This window comes from Neopsephotus bourkii, unplaced genomic scaffold, assembly GCF_033783945.1.
Source record: "Neopsephotus bourkii isolate Nb327-2 ecotype Australia unplaced genomic scaffold, CSIRO-AGI_Nbou_v1 NB_318, whole genome shotgun sequence".
Classification (NCBI taxonomy): domain Eukaryota; kingdom Metazoa; phylum Chordata; class Aves; order Psittaciformes; family Psittacidae; genus Neopsephotus; species Neopsephotus bourkii.
Window position 1 is genome coordinate 4066661 of NW_026900826.1, and position 17816 is coordinate 4084476.

Below are 17816 nucleotides of genomic sequence, written 5' to 3' on the forward strand. Positions count from 1 at the left end.
ACTCATTTTTAATGCATATTCAGTGCAGAGGAAAGCTACTGCTGTCACCAGCTTACACTCAAAGTCCATTCATCAAACAAATGCTAGATTAATTGGTTTGCTGTTTCACTGACTAAAATGAGATTACAGATGAATTTAATTCTCATTAATAGCGATGAAATGATTACACAATTATTTCTTACACTGCTTATTGCTAATGCACACACACACAAAAAAAATTGGCCTGCCAGACAATTCTTTTAGATCAGTCTGAGGTAAATCATGTGGAAGATGCAACATGCAGCGGAAGAGGGTTAAACTGGAAAAATGTGAGAGATGCCAGACAGGAAGAGATCTGAAGCCAAAAGTCAAGCCAGATGAAAAGTAACAACTGCAAGAAAGTAAGATTGTAGTGGTTTGTTCAGACGTTGCTCTGAAACCAAAGTCTGGACATGCTTCAAAGCACAGAGACTAATGTAAGAAAAGGGACAGTTTTGATCAGTTTCATTCTAAATACTACTTGCTTTAATCAGACATGCAGTGAGGCTCAGAAGGACATTTCAGATTAGACATTTCTGAAGATTCATGTATGACAAGAATTCCCACAGTGTAAAGATTTCTTCCTGTCAGCATTCTCACTCATTTTAACCAAAAGCTTTGCTTATCTCATGACAATGGTGGCCTGATTCAGATTTCAGTTTACATGAACAGGACTCTACTTTGACCTAACCAGATCAGCTCTCATTACATTTTGTAAACAGAGTTTTGATATAATGCAGAAATGTTCTTGAAAATAACTTAGGGTGGGCTCATGCAAGTGTAATTTCATCACTACTAAGTACAATCTGCTAGTCCTGTTGCATGCGCTTCTTGGCCAGTGCAAACATAAACTCTGGAGACATACTCTAGATCTTCATATGCCAAACTAAAGATACTTAATCTCAATACCCTTGAAAACTTGAGCTAGTCTGAGAAAGCAGCAGGAAGTACTATTGGTTCCTCTCAAGCAATAAAATCTTTAGAACAGCCAGCATATGGTAAATCATCTTAGATTACTCTAGATTTCTGCATATAAAAAGAAAAAAAAATCAATAAAATTTGTGAGTTTCACAAATAGGTTATAAAAACTAAGAAAAATCCTTCAGTTGCTTTGCTTTAGGATATCTGCCATAACAAAAGATGTTTCTTATTGTCTCTGGTTTTATTCCAGACAACTGAATTGTCCTTTTCTTTCACATGATTTTAATGTGCTAAGAAATGAGCATTTTCACTTATGCTCCTTGAAACCCATGCTGCAGGGATACACGGATTCTTAACTGCTTATGCATTTAATGGTCTTCTTTTTCAATTTCAATCAAAATAAGATATGCACACTGTCCACATTCACTCATTTCCTAGTTCCTACTAGTCTCAAGAACCTTTATCAACCAGAAATGGGATCAAATGCTGTTCTTGAGTTTTTTAGTCAGCAACCAGCTTCCTGCTTGTGATTTCCTTTAGAGAACTGCTAACCTTCTGTACACATTCAAATTGCCATGCATTTGCTATATCTTTTTCTTCTCCCTTTTCCTAGTTTTTTCTTTCTATCCCATTCTCCTTCTCCTCTTTGGCCTTTTCTCTTTTGTTTATCAGAAATCCTTCCATGAGTCATCTGGACACCTATTTCTGTATTTTGCTTGATTCCTTGTTTCGTGATGGATACAGAACCCAGCCACAGCAAGGCAAGCAGTTTCAAAGACTGAATACATTATCTAAATGACAAGCCCCCCCCCAAACCTTGAAACTAAAACAGTAATGGAAAATATAAGGATATGAGAACAGATGTGCGCTTTTCTGTATGCACAATGTTAAGCCTGAAATTGATTAATCAGATGTTCAAGTTTTCTGGGCATGTAGTATATCATCAGAATGGAAACAGCACAAGTTACATTAATGTGGCTACAGTAACAAGGAATATCAATGCATTTTATGCCCCTAAAAGTTACTTCTCCAACAATCAGGCAACCAAGTACAAGCCAGCATTGCAATCTTGTGTAATCTTTGTGCTATCAATGATCCAAACAGACTATGGCTCAGTCAGGGCTGTCTTTTGGGTCTTTGTTTAAATACAGAGACAGAATGTATTTTTGGACTAATATGAAAAGGCAGTAGCTTGTAACAAAATGGCAGTATGAAGGAAAATACCAGAGACAGAACAACCCTTCTCTTTATCGGCACTTCCTTAACAAAACCTTAATACTTTGCAGACAGGCAGGAAGATTCATTTGCTATACAGAAAGACACAGTCAAAGAATGACTTCCTAAGAGCTGACATAAAGTTGTCTGCAATTGGACAGATTTCTGAAACTCAGACAATAGAAGTGTTTGAAACCCTCTGCTGCAGGTCACTACACTTCTCCAGTGAACAGAAGCTGTTATATCCCGCCTTTCATTGATTTACCATTACTGAATGGATTCCTCATTTTAACAAAACATATTATTATATTCTAGATAAGTCTTTGACAATTTTTTACACTAACCTATGGAATTCAATTGCCACCATTAATTACACTCTAGTATTTATCAGGAGATGCTTTTTTCAAGCAAGAACCAATTTATTTAATTGAATAGTTCAAAGAGCTCCAAAACCACATACAAAAGATGAGGTTATAGCTAATAGCTTTCAAATATACTTAAAAGCTTGAATCATTAGCAGTTGCTTAAACTGGGCATTTTTAAGCGCAAACCAGAATTTAATGCAAGCTAGTCTTGGTGGTGTGATTTTTCACATTTACATTTTTCACAAATACAAGAGGCAGTTAAAATAACATTCTATACTTAGGAATAAAGCCTGTACTTTATGCTTTCATTTTTTCAGCTTGGCATGCTGCAACATCACATATATCAGTGTCCCAATTTAATATCTAAGCATTAACATCTTAAACACATTTATCCTCAGCTGTCTTAAAAGGCAAATAAATCCAGTTCTTCACACCACACAAAAACCCAAAATCGAGGCACACAATTCCAGAACAACTTGTGTACTATAAAGGTATTTCAGATAAGAGTTTTTTGCTCCCTATGCACTGGAAGAAATAGGCATCCAAGGATGCTTCAGTGCAGTAGCAAAAATGAAATCACAGTCCTACAGACAACACACCTAGGTGTAAAGGAATCTCATTTCTAACTCTCACCCTTGCAAATATTTTGAGATTCCCATTAAAAGTGAAACAATTTCTGTAGATGACACTGCAGAATGCCTTGAGCATAAGCAATGAATATTGAAGATACAGGTCCAAAGCAACTACAGGAGGGACAATCCAATCTGTTTGTATCCAATCACTAGGCTATTGAATAACAACAGTGGTATTGCCACCATTTTTCATCTGATCATAGAAGTTCTGAACATGGCTAGGTATAGACTACATACGTATATCATAAGATTAAATACTACAAATGAAAAATGAATGAAGAATGCCAGTAAATTTAGTTTATGCAGGTAAAAATGGAATAGATTAAGACTGTAAAATCACTGCCTCTGACTCACATGGCAGTGGAAAACAATACCATGCTGACAACCTGTTAAATGGTACCATTAACCAGAGATTATCAGTGTTGAGGAAGGAGGCAAGAAGGGATTAAGTGCAATGCACTTTTTCAGAATGATGATGAATGTCAAAAAAATAAAGGAAAACCTCAGCTTCTTTGAAGAACTGAAGCAAAGCTTGCAGAAATCAATGGTAAGATTGTTATCAATATGTTTGGAAAAGATCCAAAATTATTATCTCTGACATTAACATAAAGAAATTGCAACTGTTTGCATTTATATTTCCTTTTAGCAACACTGAAAGAATGTACTAGGAGAGAACACAGTTAACCCTTTCTCTGGCATGCTTTATATTACATTTTAGATGATGTCTAAATATTATCACCCTTAACCATGAAGCAAGGATGCAAGAGCTCCCTAAAGAGTTAGGAGCTTTCAGAAAAAAATAACTACATAATACCCTATAAACTTTAAAAATAATAAAAACTGAAAGTCAAATCCTGAAAGTTCTGTTTGTCGTTTTAAAGAAAACTTCTGTTGACTTCAGGGGAAATCTTTTGAGTTAAATTAGGTTTAAAAATCTCCATATTAAATCTATTAATTGCAATTTAATAAAAATGTAATACACTGATGTTGGCAGCCAAGATTCAGATATCTTTACTTTGGGTCACAGTGCATGATCCCAGTCTTGAATTATGACTTAAAAACCTGAAACAATATTTGACCTTTATCTTGACATTGCACAAGAGGACACCTACTGTACAACCCATACATACAGAGTATTTAATAAGATGATATACCTACCAGGTGAATGACTAAGACTAGACATAATTACTTGTCTTAGTAATTACACTGGTCATGGACTTACTCTAAGACAGGTTTTTAATAATTTCTGCGTATCACTGCATGCCACTTGTAGCTTTAACATATTAAAAAACACTAAAAAGTTGTTTAATTCTGAATAAGCCCATCAAGTTTAGCAGTGCATTTTAGAAAACAATGCAAACTAAACCAAAAATATTTGTGCTATTTACAGTGCTAGATAATGCAACCATGTAAAAATGGAAATGGAAAAAATGGAAAAAGAAAGTTAATATGGTATTAAATACTCAGTGTAACATCTCTTTCCCAGTCTTCCCGTATATTTTATGTCTATTCCAGAATACATTAAGCTGCTGAACAATATAATGTCAAAAATCCACTGTTTTAGAGGTTATATTTATGTAGCTCAGATCATGGGTATGAAAACGTCCTAGGCAGTATAAATGTATATGAACACTGTGCTTATTCCAGCAAAGCAATTTTCTAGTTGTTTGTTGAATAACCTTCAAATAACAGGGTTAAGAACAAAATGACAGTAAAAATCTTTTCCTACATATACAACAACCAAGTCCCCCTTTCAGTGGAAAGATGAAGTCATTCCTCTGAATTCCTAACTTGTGTGATCCTCAGTATGTAAAATTAAACAACTTACTACTAGATTCTTGTAATCATTCCAGCAACCTTTACACCACAAAAATGGTTTGGGGTTTGTTTTCATTGGGGTTTTGTTTGTTTGTTTGAGTTTTGGTTTTCTTTTTAAGGTGTTTTTTTTTATTTTTAGTGGCTTTTTTTAACCTAATATAGAAGGTTTTGAAACAAACCCAAATACCTAAACGTATCCAGAGTTTGCAGATTATCTGCATTTGCAACTTCTAGTTAGTCCTATTTCTGTTGTAAGCCATATCAAAACACCACACTGAAATACACCCTGAAAATTCAGAAAATCTGAAAACAAATCAGGCTGGGAATGTTTTACTTTTAATGCTTCTTGGCCAAAACCACATTAAAAGAACAGGATTCAAAGCAAATTCAGTACAAAGTACAAACTCAGACATGACGATTATTCAGTTTTGCTATATTCCAACAGTCCAAATTATAGAGATACTATTTTGTTTCATGGTCTGAAGCCAGTACCACTGATCATTTTTAGTATTCTGGAACAAGCAGGTCAGTAACAAATTTTTATGACAGACACACTCAGTGAGATTATAAATCAGTTCTCCAAGAGAAGGCTCACTAATAAGATTGGATCTAAAATTTAGGTCACAGTTTTAAGACTCAGGTAATGGGCTAACAATAAAGAGCATGACTTTATAACAAATTCAGGTTCAATCTTTTTTTTACCATAAATACTAGCATCACTGTAAAGTTGCAAAGAGTAAGCTTCTTGTAAAATGAAATTATTTAATTGTAAAATGCATTTGATATCTCCTTGCAGGGAGGTTCTTTCTCAAAGAAAATTAAAATATTCTGTATTACACTATGAAGTTATAAAAATTAAGCAATTAATTTTTAGTGTCATTCCAGTTGTTTTAGATATTTGTAAAACTTATTTTCAATATAATACACTGGTTTCATTTCAAACACACCGCTTCCTTTATTTGCAAATGTATTTACAGTACCAAAACTATCATACAATCAAAGAAACTCTATGTTTTCTTGTTTAATGTTCAGAGGCGATGAGAGAGCATTAAAGTCTTTTAACTTGTTGACAATCACATGAGAAAACTCATAGCCCAATAAGGTCAGAAATAGGCTATTTGGGTTGTCTTACACAGAAATAACATATTATGAACTCACTCTTAACTTGTTCTGTGTACTACAGAAAGTTCTTCTAAAAGAATACACCAATAAATGTTCCACCTACATGGCTAAGAAACATTTTTAATATATTGTAGATGTCTGCCACTTACCATTTCCATTCTCTACTATAGCAAATGGCTCTCTGCAGATTGCCGTTTTGCTGAAGGTATTCATAGTCTTTTGAACTTCTGCCAGCAGCACTGCTTGCATTGCCTCAATAATCTGTCATAAATGCAAATTATATTGGATGACATCAGTATTTCAGTTGTTTATCTGAGCATTTGGCAATTTTAAATAACCACACTACAAAATTTTAAGACTCTTCCATTGAATGTCATTAGAAAGTCAACACTTAATATCTTTCAGATACCAATAATTATGTGTCCCTACATTCATAGAGAAATAAACATTAACTGGATAGCAATAAATGGTGGAAGTTGTCAATCATGACCACTTCCCACTAACTGAAAATTCATTTTCTTTAATCTCAAAACTAGAATCAGTTTTCTACTGCCTCCTTCATTTCCAGAGGTCATGACAATACATATTAGTAAGGCTCATGGTGATAACTAAAATATCTTTTTTTTCCTCCCATGTGTACAAAAATGCTTTATAGACTGAACAAGGACTTTGCATTTTTGACTTTTTAAGGAGTTTGGTGGCTAGTCTATATTTAAATAGTTTAAATAATGTTTTGTGATTACAAAGTGATAGTCTTCTATTCCTCTAACTTGGATGTGATAATACTGTATTTTTTGTCTAAGATAAAGGGAAGCACCACTCCTCAAGTTCCTCTTATCCAAAAGCAGTATCTGCTGAAATTATAAACAGCCTATAAACAGCACTTGCAATAGCTAATGTGCCACACGTGGGTGGTAAGGCTCTATGAAAGTGTGGAGACTGTATGAAAGAATGATTACTTTACTTCTGCAGAGGAGCCCCATGAGAACTGAGAAGCCCTAAGACGCTTATAAAGCATATAAAGACCTTATATAATGGATCCAAATTTCCACAATCCTGACTCAGTCTAAATTTCAGCGTGGTGCAGAATGGCAACATGCAGACCTTCCCTTCATTTGGCATTTCCTTCAGAAAGGAAATGCAGTCCCCACCCACCTCAGAAAGGTATTTGTTTGCAAGAACAACAAATTTCCTGAAAGACAGAGAGACAGCAGTTTCCAGGACAGTGTACTCCACCTCGACTTAAACATTAGTTTAAATTGGATATGAAAATTTTAACTTAAATATAAACCTTTTGTGTTTGTATGATATTTATAAACAACCTATTAAAGTTATTTAAAGTTTAATATGAAGGGAAGTTGATATGTAGGTTCCCACAAACTGCCTGGCAGAGAAACTGTTTCATCTCACTAATCAAGAACAGTGAATTCGTTGGCTGTCCTCAATCACATTTCTAGCTGCCCTTGTAAATTCAAATCATTAAGCAGAATAAAGGCTGTAGGTGTCCTTTGTGACAAAATCCTTTATTGAAGACAAATATACCATAGTCAGGTCCACAGTGTAAAAGTTCATAGCAAATAACCCAGTCCTATGTGTTTTAATGTAGCACAAACCTTCATCTTGTTATAACAGCATTTTATTTTACAGGGGAAACCAAAAGCAGTTTCCAATTCCACAAATCCATACATCCCTGAGCTTTGGGGATTACACATCCTGACTTTACAGCAGACATTTACAATACATCTACAATAATTAAGAAAGAGAAGGAAACACTGACATGTTTTCACTGCCCTGGGAAAAGTTTTGACAAAGAAATTTCTTACAGAGGTACAGGAAAGAACTGCACACATTATGTGTTTCGCATGGTGTTTTGATCTGCTAAGAACCTGCCACTAATCTGGATCAGATAATCATTACCTGAGCCAGGGCTGTGTATGCCAGCCAGGCAGCATTTGCAATGTCACTTCCTCTAACCTCTTAAGACAAAATAAAAAGCTGTTGCAAATGGCATGACATGATATTGTAGAGGCACCTGAAGGTTTCTGCATACTACTTGTCTACCACCTTGTTGAATCTGCACTTCCACAGTGCTCAGTGTGGTTTCACAAGTTTAGTTTGTACTCTCACTGTATCTTTCCCACAAATTCTCATACCTCACCTACTGTTATCACCAAGTTTAAAAATCTCCAGAAGTGGTTCCTGTTTCTAACACAACAAATCTAAGTAAGAAACATCTGCCTTCTTGGATAGTTTCCATCTGTCCTCGGTTCAGCAGTAGCAGTCATTTTTCTCCTTGGTAGCTGGTGCAGTGCTGTGTTTTGACTTTCGGGCTGGGAACAGAGCTGAAAACAATGTTTTGGTTTGGCCAAGGACTTTCTGAGCCTCATGCTCTGCCAGGGAGGAGGGAAGCTGGGAGGAAGCAGAGACAGGACACCTGACCCAAAGTGACCAAAGAAGTATTCCATACCACAGCACGTCATGCCCAGGAAGTAACTGGGAGTTACCCGGAAGGGAAAGTGGACTGCAGAGTTGGAGGAGGTATCAGTCGGTGCTTGGTCGGGCTGGGGGGGTGAGTTACCGGTCACCTGGTGATGAGGTCTTGTGTTCTCTTCCCTTGTTATTTCTTTATCACTATTATTATTGGTTGTAGCAGTAGTGATTTGTGTTATACCTTAGTTACTATCTCTTAGTATTATACAAAGTTATATCAACTTGTGGGAGTTGCATTCTTTCTGATTCTCCCCTCCATCCCTCCAGGAGTAGGGGGAGGGCAAGAAGTGGGGGGAGTGGGTGAACAAGCTGTCTGCCTGGGTTTAAACCATGACACCATCATATCTTTATCATCTTCTGGATTACATATACATTTACTACCTTTTGGTTACTAAAGTGTTCATTTTTCCCCACTATTAAAACTACTGTTATAAATACTAGCTGCTTTTTAGTTGGGATTATTAAATATGACAACTTATGCTTCTTCTATGGCTGAGAAAGTATAAATAGCATGTATCCATCTATAAAAACAGCTATAAGAAGTGTTAGGTAATTGTCTGATTCCTCAGCAGCAATGGTAGAAAACTATTCAAGAAGACAAGTGAACAAAAGTTGAGGCAAACTGTACCCTTACGTCTCTAGTAAGTTATAGTGGCTTTCCTTTCTGCACTTTATCAGTTACTAAGGATTACTCTTTGTAATGAGTGGGACTAAGGAGAAAAGTCAATAGCCATCACTCCTAGCTATTACTCAGGCCATAACCTATACAGGTCTGAGTCTTGCAGAAACTGCCTCCCACATGCCTCCACAAGGCAGTCACACTGGGGAGCAAAAAAAAATATAGATCAAAATATCAGACTTGTATTATCCAGTCTGCTTTCCTCTATTTCTGGATAGTAACTGTCAGGAGAGTTGTCTAGACACTTATACTGTAGTCAGTTGGCCTCAGGTAGACACAAATGCTGTAAAAACAAATGCGTTCAGATTGTTAAGAGAAATTACCGTAAACAGGCATCAGCGAAGAAGGTACAAGCTTACCAGCACTGCTCTCAGCAATGGCCTTTACATTCAAAGAATAAACCACTTCACATGAAGGCCACTGTAATATATGTGAGATTCATCCCACCTTATTTTAGATGGTAATGGAAATTAAGTAACTGAAAAACACACAGGTGCACTACAGGAATCAACAGAAAGAAATGAGAAAGTCCTGAGATCATCCACTCCTAAAATCTCAGCAGTCACTCCACAATCTCAATATTTTTCCACTGGTGAAAGAGGAAGGCTAAAGCATCTACATTCCTCTTGCAGATGATGATGTCAGAGATCTAAATATGGCACCAACAGTTTTCCTGAGGCAATACTGTGCAAAGTTATCTATGTTCATACTTTCAGCCAGAAAAGGTTCCATAAAGCTGCAATAATATAGTATTATTATTAATAATATATTAATATATATATAAAATTAAATACCTATCACAGATATAGGTAAGTAACTGGCTGTTTTAAATGCAGAGGAAGGACAATTCAGGGCAGAAATGTAACCACTGTTTTCTCATATTAAATATTCCAGGGCAAGGAATTTTTTGTACCTATCTGAAAGGATGAGCACACTTAAGTAACTTCTGGGCAGGATGGGAGCGTGGCAAGAAGCAGCTATATTTTATCTGAAAAAACAGGCACTCACATGAAGACAATCTTTCTCTTCAAATCATTTGGACAAAAAGCCCTAGAAAAATATTTTTTTAATATATGCATCGTTAGAATTTAAGAAAGAAAAGGACGTCCCTCAGCCCTTCGACTTCAGATCAAGAGACCCCAGATCAATCACCTGGCAGCAGGGTTTTTGTTTTGCAGGTTTCTTCTTTGCACAGAATCTGTTACAGGACTGTAAGGAGATGAGGAATCAATAAATGGCAAGTCCTTTGGGTCACGCTTAAGAGTCAGTATCATCCACTGAAGACCACGATATATGAAGTTTTTAAAAGCAGAGTAACTAGTGATGTTTCGGGTAAACGTACATGAGTGCTTAATCAGGCTGCTCAGCATTAGTAGATTGACCATAAATCTGTGTATGTATAATGAAAGCTTTTACAAAGCCACCAACAGTATCAACAAAAACTAAAATTGTATATAAATCATTGGTTGCTGAATACCCACACTTACTGCCAACATCACAAATTATTTTGGATGTTAAAACTCCTTGTGGCAGTTTGGCTGTAAATGACCCAAAACCTGCACTACAAAGTAGGTTAACAAAGCTTATTGCAACTACAAAGCTGTGTTTGAATAAGGCTGAAATTTGAGAAGCATTGGTAGAATAGGATTTGCAGTACTTGACAATTTCAGTGTCTTAAAGTCTTTTCAGTTGTCAAAAGCATAAAGCAGCTTATTTCACACTTTATCCTCCTGCACACTTCTGTGATAGAGACAATAGATCAGTCTATACATGATCATTGATAATGTATCAGTCATACATAATGCATCAATGATGATGTATAAACTGATCAGTCACTAAATTCATCAGAAAATCTAAAAACATAGATCTCACATAATGAGCTATGCTACAAATAAAAGCTTCATGGCTATATCCCTCTACCCTATAAAGAGTTTCAGTGACGGACCAGGTCAGTGAGAGATTATATGGATTTCACGTAACAATTGTAGCTATTGAAACTGAGGCCCTGTACTCAATTTTATTAAAAGGATTCAAAGAAGCTAAAAACCCCACACCTTATTGTAAGAGAAAAGGAGACAGTTTGAGGGAAGAATAATGCTGAATAATGCTGAAATAATACGGAAGATGTGCAGACAGTGGGAATATAATTAAAACTGATAAATTCAAGATAAAACGCTGAATTTGACTGAATGTGAGTATTTGCAGAAACCATTACTGTCTTTCTAATAGAGCAGGGGACTATTGCTGCAGTAACCCTGCACACCCCAGCTTTGAAAAATATTCTTTGCACTTGAAGTGCAGGACAGAGTTGTATTCAATTTTAAAAGTAACACCATAAAAAAAGAAAAACCTTGTAAGACATATTTCCCTTTTCTGGAGTAAAATCCCTTCTGGTCATAGTATGCTGTCTTGAGTTTTATATTCCTGAACATTAACTCACTCAAGCAACCACAAAACTTTATTTAAATGCGTATTTTCAAAATGAAAAATGGTCTCCAGATTTCCCTGTTCAGAGTAGTTCACAGTTACCTGTCAACTCTCAAGAAACAGTAATTTATCTCTCGAGACATCAGATTCTTCACTAACAATAGGCATGAGCTTCACCTGACCTGAGAACCCATAACTTCTCTAAGTCAGTCCTGAAGACTGGTCTAATAAGTAAGGACTTGGGATTATTTATCCCTTTAAGATGACTTTTTCTGTTTCTTCTGTAATAATGTATTGGTATATGACTCTGCCCTTATTTTGGCCTTTATTTTTCTGGAGCATAAAATGGCATTCGTAATGTAAGTTACATCTGGTTGATTGAGAACAGGTAACTTACAGATTCCAAATACTAAATTACAGCCAATGTCACTTAAGAATTATGTTGCAACAGCTAACACAGATTATTTCTTACCTTTACAGACTGGTCACTCCAACAACAAATGAGTTTCAGCAATGAAACACTCCCAAAGTCCGGGGAATGATATCTACTTCTACCTGAAACACAGAATTTATGAACTGACAATACACAGAGAAGCACAAAGCACACAAATATATATTTAACATTTGAATTTTCTTGCTTCAGCAACATACCTGAAAAGACCTGAAAAAGCATAACTTCTTAGAATATGCTTTCATCGGATGAGATAAGCACAAAGTTTCCAGATAACACAATGTTTAAACATTTCCTATCCGAAATCAGATTAGGTTGGGTTTTTTTGTTTGTTTGGTTTGTTTTTGTTGTTGTTGTTGTTGATTTGGGGTTTTTGGTTTGTTTGTTTGGTTTTGTTCCCCTCCCCCCCCCATAACAGAGGTCTGGTATAGACCCCACAGAGTGTTTTTATCTTTTTTTTTTTTTAAGATATAGAGAATGCTTTCAGATTTGAACTTCTTAACTATGGATTTTACCATGTAAATTCTAAAACTACTTGAATACATTTCTTTACCTTTAAACCAGTAATACAGTCTATGCAAAAAGACATTAAATAACATTTTGTATATTTACAGATTCAGGTTTTCTTTCCTGCTATTGGGCACCAACACAGTGTGTGGTCAATATGTCTCAATAAAACAGTCTTTCACTAATCAAGAATAGTGCAGCCAGTAAGGCACCTATCATCTAGCTTTGTCCTCTGTTATACTGCTTCAGTTTCACGTCCATGTATGCCCAAAAGCATTAGGCTCCTATTTTTATTTTGTTTTGTTCCCATCACTGCACACATGTAAATAGATACAGAAAGTCCAGAAACATTAGCAGAATCAAGATTGCCCATTCTGGTGTCCAGTGTGTCCTAATGTCAAAGAATGGGTCATTCCTAAAATGTCTGAGAGATCTGCAAGTCTTGGGTAAGATTTCAATTTGCAAATCCCAACAACTGTGTGAACGGCCTATGAGTTAGATTATTTCACAAGTTTTAGGTCACTAAGTAAAAGTGGTTTTATATCTGCAAAAGTTTTAGTCATCTCTACACTACTTTCATGCCTTCCATCTACTTATTTTCTATTAGTGACATGAATTTATGTTCCACCTCTTTCTTCCAATAGGCATTTCTGCTGTCATAATGAGTTCTACAGTTATGGTGCATAGAAGAGTTAGAGAAGGAAAGGTGCACTAAAACCTGACTTTAGAGGAGAATATTAAGGCTTATTTACATAGGAGAAGGTCAAGATTTGTCTTCAAATAATTTGTGTTATCAGTCTATAGGCAGTACTTAGTTTATAACAGGAACACTGATTGTTAGGTAATATGTACTGACAAATACCCATATTCTATTTGGCCTTTTATTTCAACATTCCTTGCTTAGTTGCATATTGTAAACAAATTACTACTTGCTTGCAAAGCCAAGATTGGTGAACGACTGCCTGTGGGATATTAACATTAAGAGATTACTTTATTCTGCCCTAAACCAAAAGTCCAAGGGCATTATTGAACAGTCCAGATAGCTCTTGTATTACTAAGGCAACAGTTTGCTTGAAGGGCTGTATATATTACTGGGCAGGCACATAATGATGATGAGGGAGATGGGGGAAGGGGAAGTCAACAGTGTTTGTCTTATTACATTTGTTTTTCAGATTGCTAGAAAATATCCTTAGAAACTCAGATGAATGTTTTACAATCACAGAAAAAATATCCTTGATTCCTCTATTACTTAACAGTCAACTTTTTTTACATGCTTTTGTGATATTCACAGAACTGGATAATTCAGTTTCTGTATTTGCAAACTGGACCTGCTTCAAAGCAAAAGAATTTAATATTTTCCTTTTTTGTTACTAAAGAATGATGTATTTTAGCAATAAAAGCCATGCAAAATATTAATACGTAAAAGCTAATATTGCCACTCCTCTATATACTTACTTCTTGTTAACTCTCCATAAAAACTGGGGAACGAATGTGTTATTGCTTCCACAGTTCGCCATTTGTCATACGCAGATTCTGATTTCTGTGGACTAAAAGAATATCAAACTATTAAACAAAACCTGAACATACTTGCAGAAATCTTACGTCTTAAGGTAGGGCTCTTCTTTTAAGGCAGGTACTCTGATACTAATTACTATCAATCACAATTCAGTTTCTCTTTAAAAGTAATTTGCATTATTTCACCCACAACTTGCTACTGAAGTATTGACATAGACACAACTACTGAAAAGTACCACCCATGTCAAGGGACTTTACATTCAGCTTAAAAATTATTATATTTAAATTTTGCTGTATTAAAGAAATAATGTCATATTTACAAAGGACTTCTGGTTTTTTCTATTACATAAGGAAAAAAGTTCAAGGAAAACTAGCAGCTTTATTTTATAGGTTTCCATTTTTTCACAGTATTAAGTAATTTAGAATATTATTGCAATGTTTGGGATTTCAACAGATGGCTACAATTTAGGAGACTAGTGTGTATATCTACTGTTCTTCGGTACTTTATCACTAATTCAGCAACCTAGCCCTTGAAGACAAAGGATATAAATGGAGGGGAAAGGAAGGGAAAAGCCTCTCCAAACCCCTGCACTATTTTAAACTGTTTCTTTTAAATACATTGCTATAGTGACCCTGCACAAACTATATTTAGGTGTCATTTAAAAATGATATTTCACCTTTCCACTTCACTAGAGTCAACAGCAAGTCATAATATTTCAAAAGCCTTGCAATACTAAACTCCGAAAGCTTTCAGCTTGAGAGCTCTAAGTTGCAGATACAAATCTCAAAAGGCAGGAGAAAGATCTTTTCTTACTAGCTTCTTGTTTCTGTCCCACTTTTATAACCTGACATATTGTCCTGGGTTCAGCAGTAGCAGTATTTTACTGCAGGTTCCTTTATTTTCATAGGCTGAGTCAAGATGCAAGAAAACAGATATAGAAACATCAGAACACTTACAAGCTGTTAAAGTTTTCCTAATTCTTTCTGCAAATGTTGTGGTGAATTAGAATTCAGTACTTAGTTGTCTTCCTTGAGTATGTTCTAGCTGCAGCTAAACCAGCTGCCCAAAGAGGTTTGGCTACACACCATACTTTTAGAAGGCAAACTGGACAAAATAGCATTTCCTTGTTTTTTTTCAAGCTTTTAATTTGGCAAAAGTACGTTAACTCTTTCTCACAAAGAAAACTCATTCCAACCCTCAATAGAGCAAATTATGAATAAAGATAAATCAGATAAAAATATTTAATGAATGAACAAACACAGATTACAATAGTTCATTGAGACCCCAATTATTTGCAAGAGGAATAGGTGAAATGAAAGCTGAATCCTAAGATCACGGCAAATAGCCAAAGTCCTCTTCATGCTATTCTTATGACTGGGGAGGGAAGAGGGGAAGGGAACTTCACAGGAAACAAACCATGTCAAAATCTTAAATAAAGCACTCCTGAGCTTTTGAATAAAATTAATAACCTTTTTTTGTAACCAAAACTTATGGCAAATTCTTTTCCTCTCATTTGTAAAAGCATTCACCTTTTTCTACAAGAGATGCTAAAGCTTTTATGGCTTTACATTTCCTGGATAAAACTTGAAATTACATTGTATAGATTTCACAGAGAAAAAAAAAAAAAGGCATTTATTCTTGTAACAATGTCAATAGTTATAATTTTATGTGTGATATGTTCCAAATCCAGGATGTTTAAGTCTGGGAAAAATGTTTGATTCTGGTATGCTTACTAACAATTACACCATGTCTTTCCAACAGAGTACTGTATGACACAAACCAAGCATAAAGTCCTCTCTGGGATGGAAAGGAATGCATGTTCAAGCTGGAATACTAAACAACTTTCCATATAAGAGCTTATGTTCAGTACGGGCCAGTAGGCAATGTAATTAGCAATAAATGTAACTTGGAATTATGCATTTGTCTTGCGGTATGGTGCGTATCTTGAGATATGCTGAATGCCCAGAGCTTTGTGGAAGATGCACAGATATCTACAGCATCAGGATCAATATTTTTTTGTCCCCCTTCTTGCCTCAGGGCCATCGTGTCACCAACATTGAAGTTAATTGTCCCTAAAATGCTAAATACAGACCAACCTAGGTCTGCAGAACAACAAAAGTCTGTGGACGTATCCATTGCCTGATTAGCATGCTCTATTTGGCTTGCTGAAATCATTTTGAGCATCCTATTTTTCCTTTAATGCTGAAAAAGCATTTAGGCAATAAATTTGTTTTGAGTAACACAACTGTTATTTGGGATGGTTATCAGAACATAAGGGCTGATGAGGCACTCATTCCCAGTAGCTGCCATTATTACTGGGGGCATTTTACTTTACATTGTGTAACTAGGACAGACTGTTCTTGTGTCTCATGTTTTATTTATCTGTGAAGCCAAGGGTTTCATAGTAAAGGAATTATATTGCTTACAGAGAATTGAAGTTAAAACAGCAAAGGTACTTAAACACACATCTTGCAATGAGCTAGAAGACACCTCAGTATTCTATTTAGTTTAAACTGTGAAGAAAAGAATGATCTCAGGAAATACAGAGTGTGATAATTCAAATTCTTGTTCTCCTGAGAAAAATCCTTGCATCAGTTATCACCCTCTAAGTAGAAAACTGTAAAGAAAATTAAGTTTATCCCTATCTGCTTTTGTTCAAAGAACATCCTATAAAAAACTCTAGAGAAAGACTGCAAACTCCACTGCAAAAGGCTGTATTTACGAAAACCTTGTTTCATATTTTTCAATTTTAAACCACTATATAAAAGAAAAGACTTGCAATAAAAAGCTTCTTACCTTTCAATGTCATCTGTAACTGCTGAAGGTGTGTTAATAATCCTGTTGACCAAAGCTATTCTGCTAAATAAGAAAAATACTGTTTCCAATCCCTTTGTTCCATAAACATTATTCTCAGGTCCATTGTTCTTTCCAGTTTCTCCTTCAGTTGCAGCAAGGTACTTGTTTGATAAATCAAGCACTCTTTTTGAAAACAAGTTGACTATTGCACGTTCTTCTAGCATGCCACCATCAGTACATTTCCATCCTGGCAACATTAGTGATAGGTGGTTTTCATTTGACACAAGTCCAAAAGAAACAGGATGCTGAAGCCTCAAGACATCTAAATGTCTAACACAGAGATTGTCTATTTCTTTATCTACACCCCATGGTAAAAGACACGACAAAAGCAGTTTAGCTGTATCAGTGACAACATTCACATCAATGTTACCTGATGGCTGCATTCTGATTTTTCTAGAACTCTTCATTTTCTTCTGTCTTTTCATGCCACTTTCTTCCAAAGGCCTAGCTGTATTGTTATCCTTACAGACCTGGACTGAACAAACAGTATCTACTTGACCATCCACTGGAGATATGGAGCCAGCAGTTTTATTTCTTTTTAATGTCAATGCCCTTTTCTCAGTAGCACTTTTGGTTCTTTCTAGAGTGTCATAATTGTGGAATGAATTTGATGTCTTTAATCCATTGAGTTGAGATGACAGCAGAAGTTCCTTGAGTCTTTCCAGATCAAATAAAAGAACATGGAAGTTTGCACTGTTCCATTTTGTCTTAACTGGTAAAATAGTAAAGGGCTGCTGGATGCAGCTGGTATCAGTTAACTGAAAGAAAAAATACTAAGTGTTCAAACACAAATCCATAG

General features: G+C 35.6%; 1 protein-coding gene across 4 annotated transcripts in view; it reads right to left on the bottom strand.

Annotated features, from left to right (window-relative positions):
- WDR72 (WD repeat domain 72) overlaps positions 1-17816 on the bottom strand; it is a 113580-nt gene that overhangs the window by 35645 nt on the left and 60119 nt on the right. For all 4 annotated transcript variants that reach the window (XM_061347441.1, XM_061347439.1, XM_061347440.1 and 1 more), the window contains 4 exons: positions 16958-17775; positions 14097-14192; positions 12160-12238; positions 6241-6352 (listed from right to left, as the gene is read on the bottom strand). In XM_061347441.1, the coding sequence (XP_061203425.1) occupies positions 6241-6352; positions 12160-12238; positions 14097-14192; positions 16958-17775 (1105 nt within the window). The remainder of the gene's footprint in view (positions 1-6240; positions 6353-12159; positions 12239-14096; positions 14193-16957; positions 17776-17816) is intronic.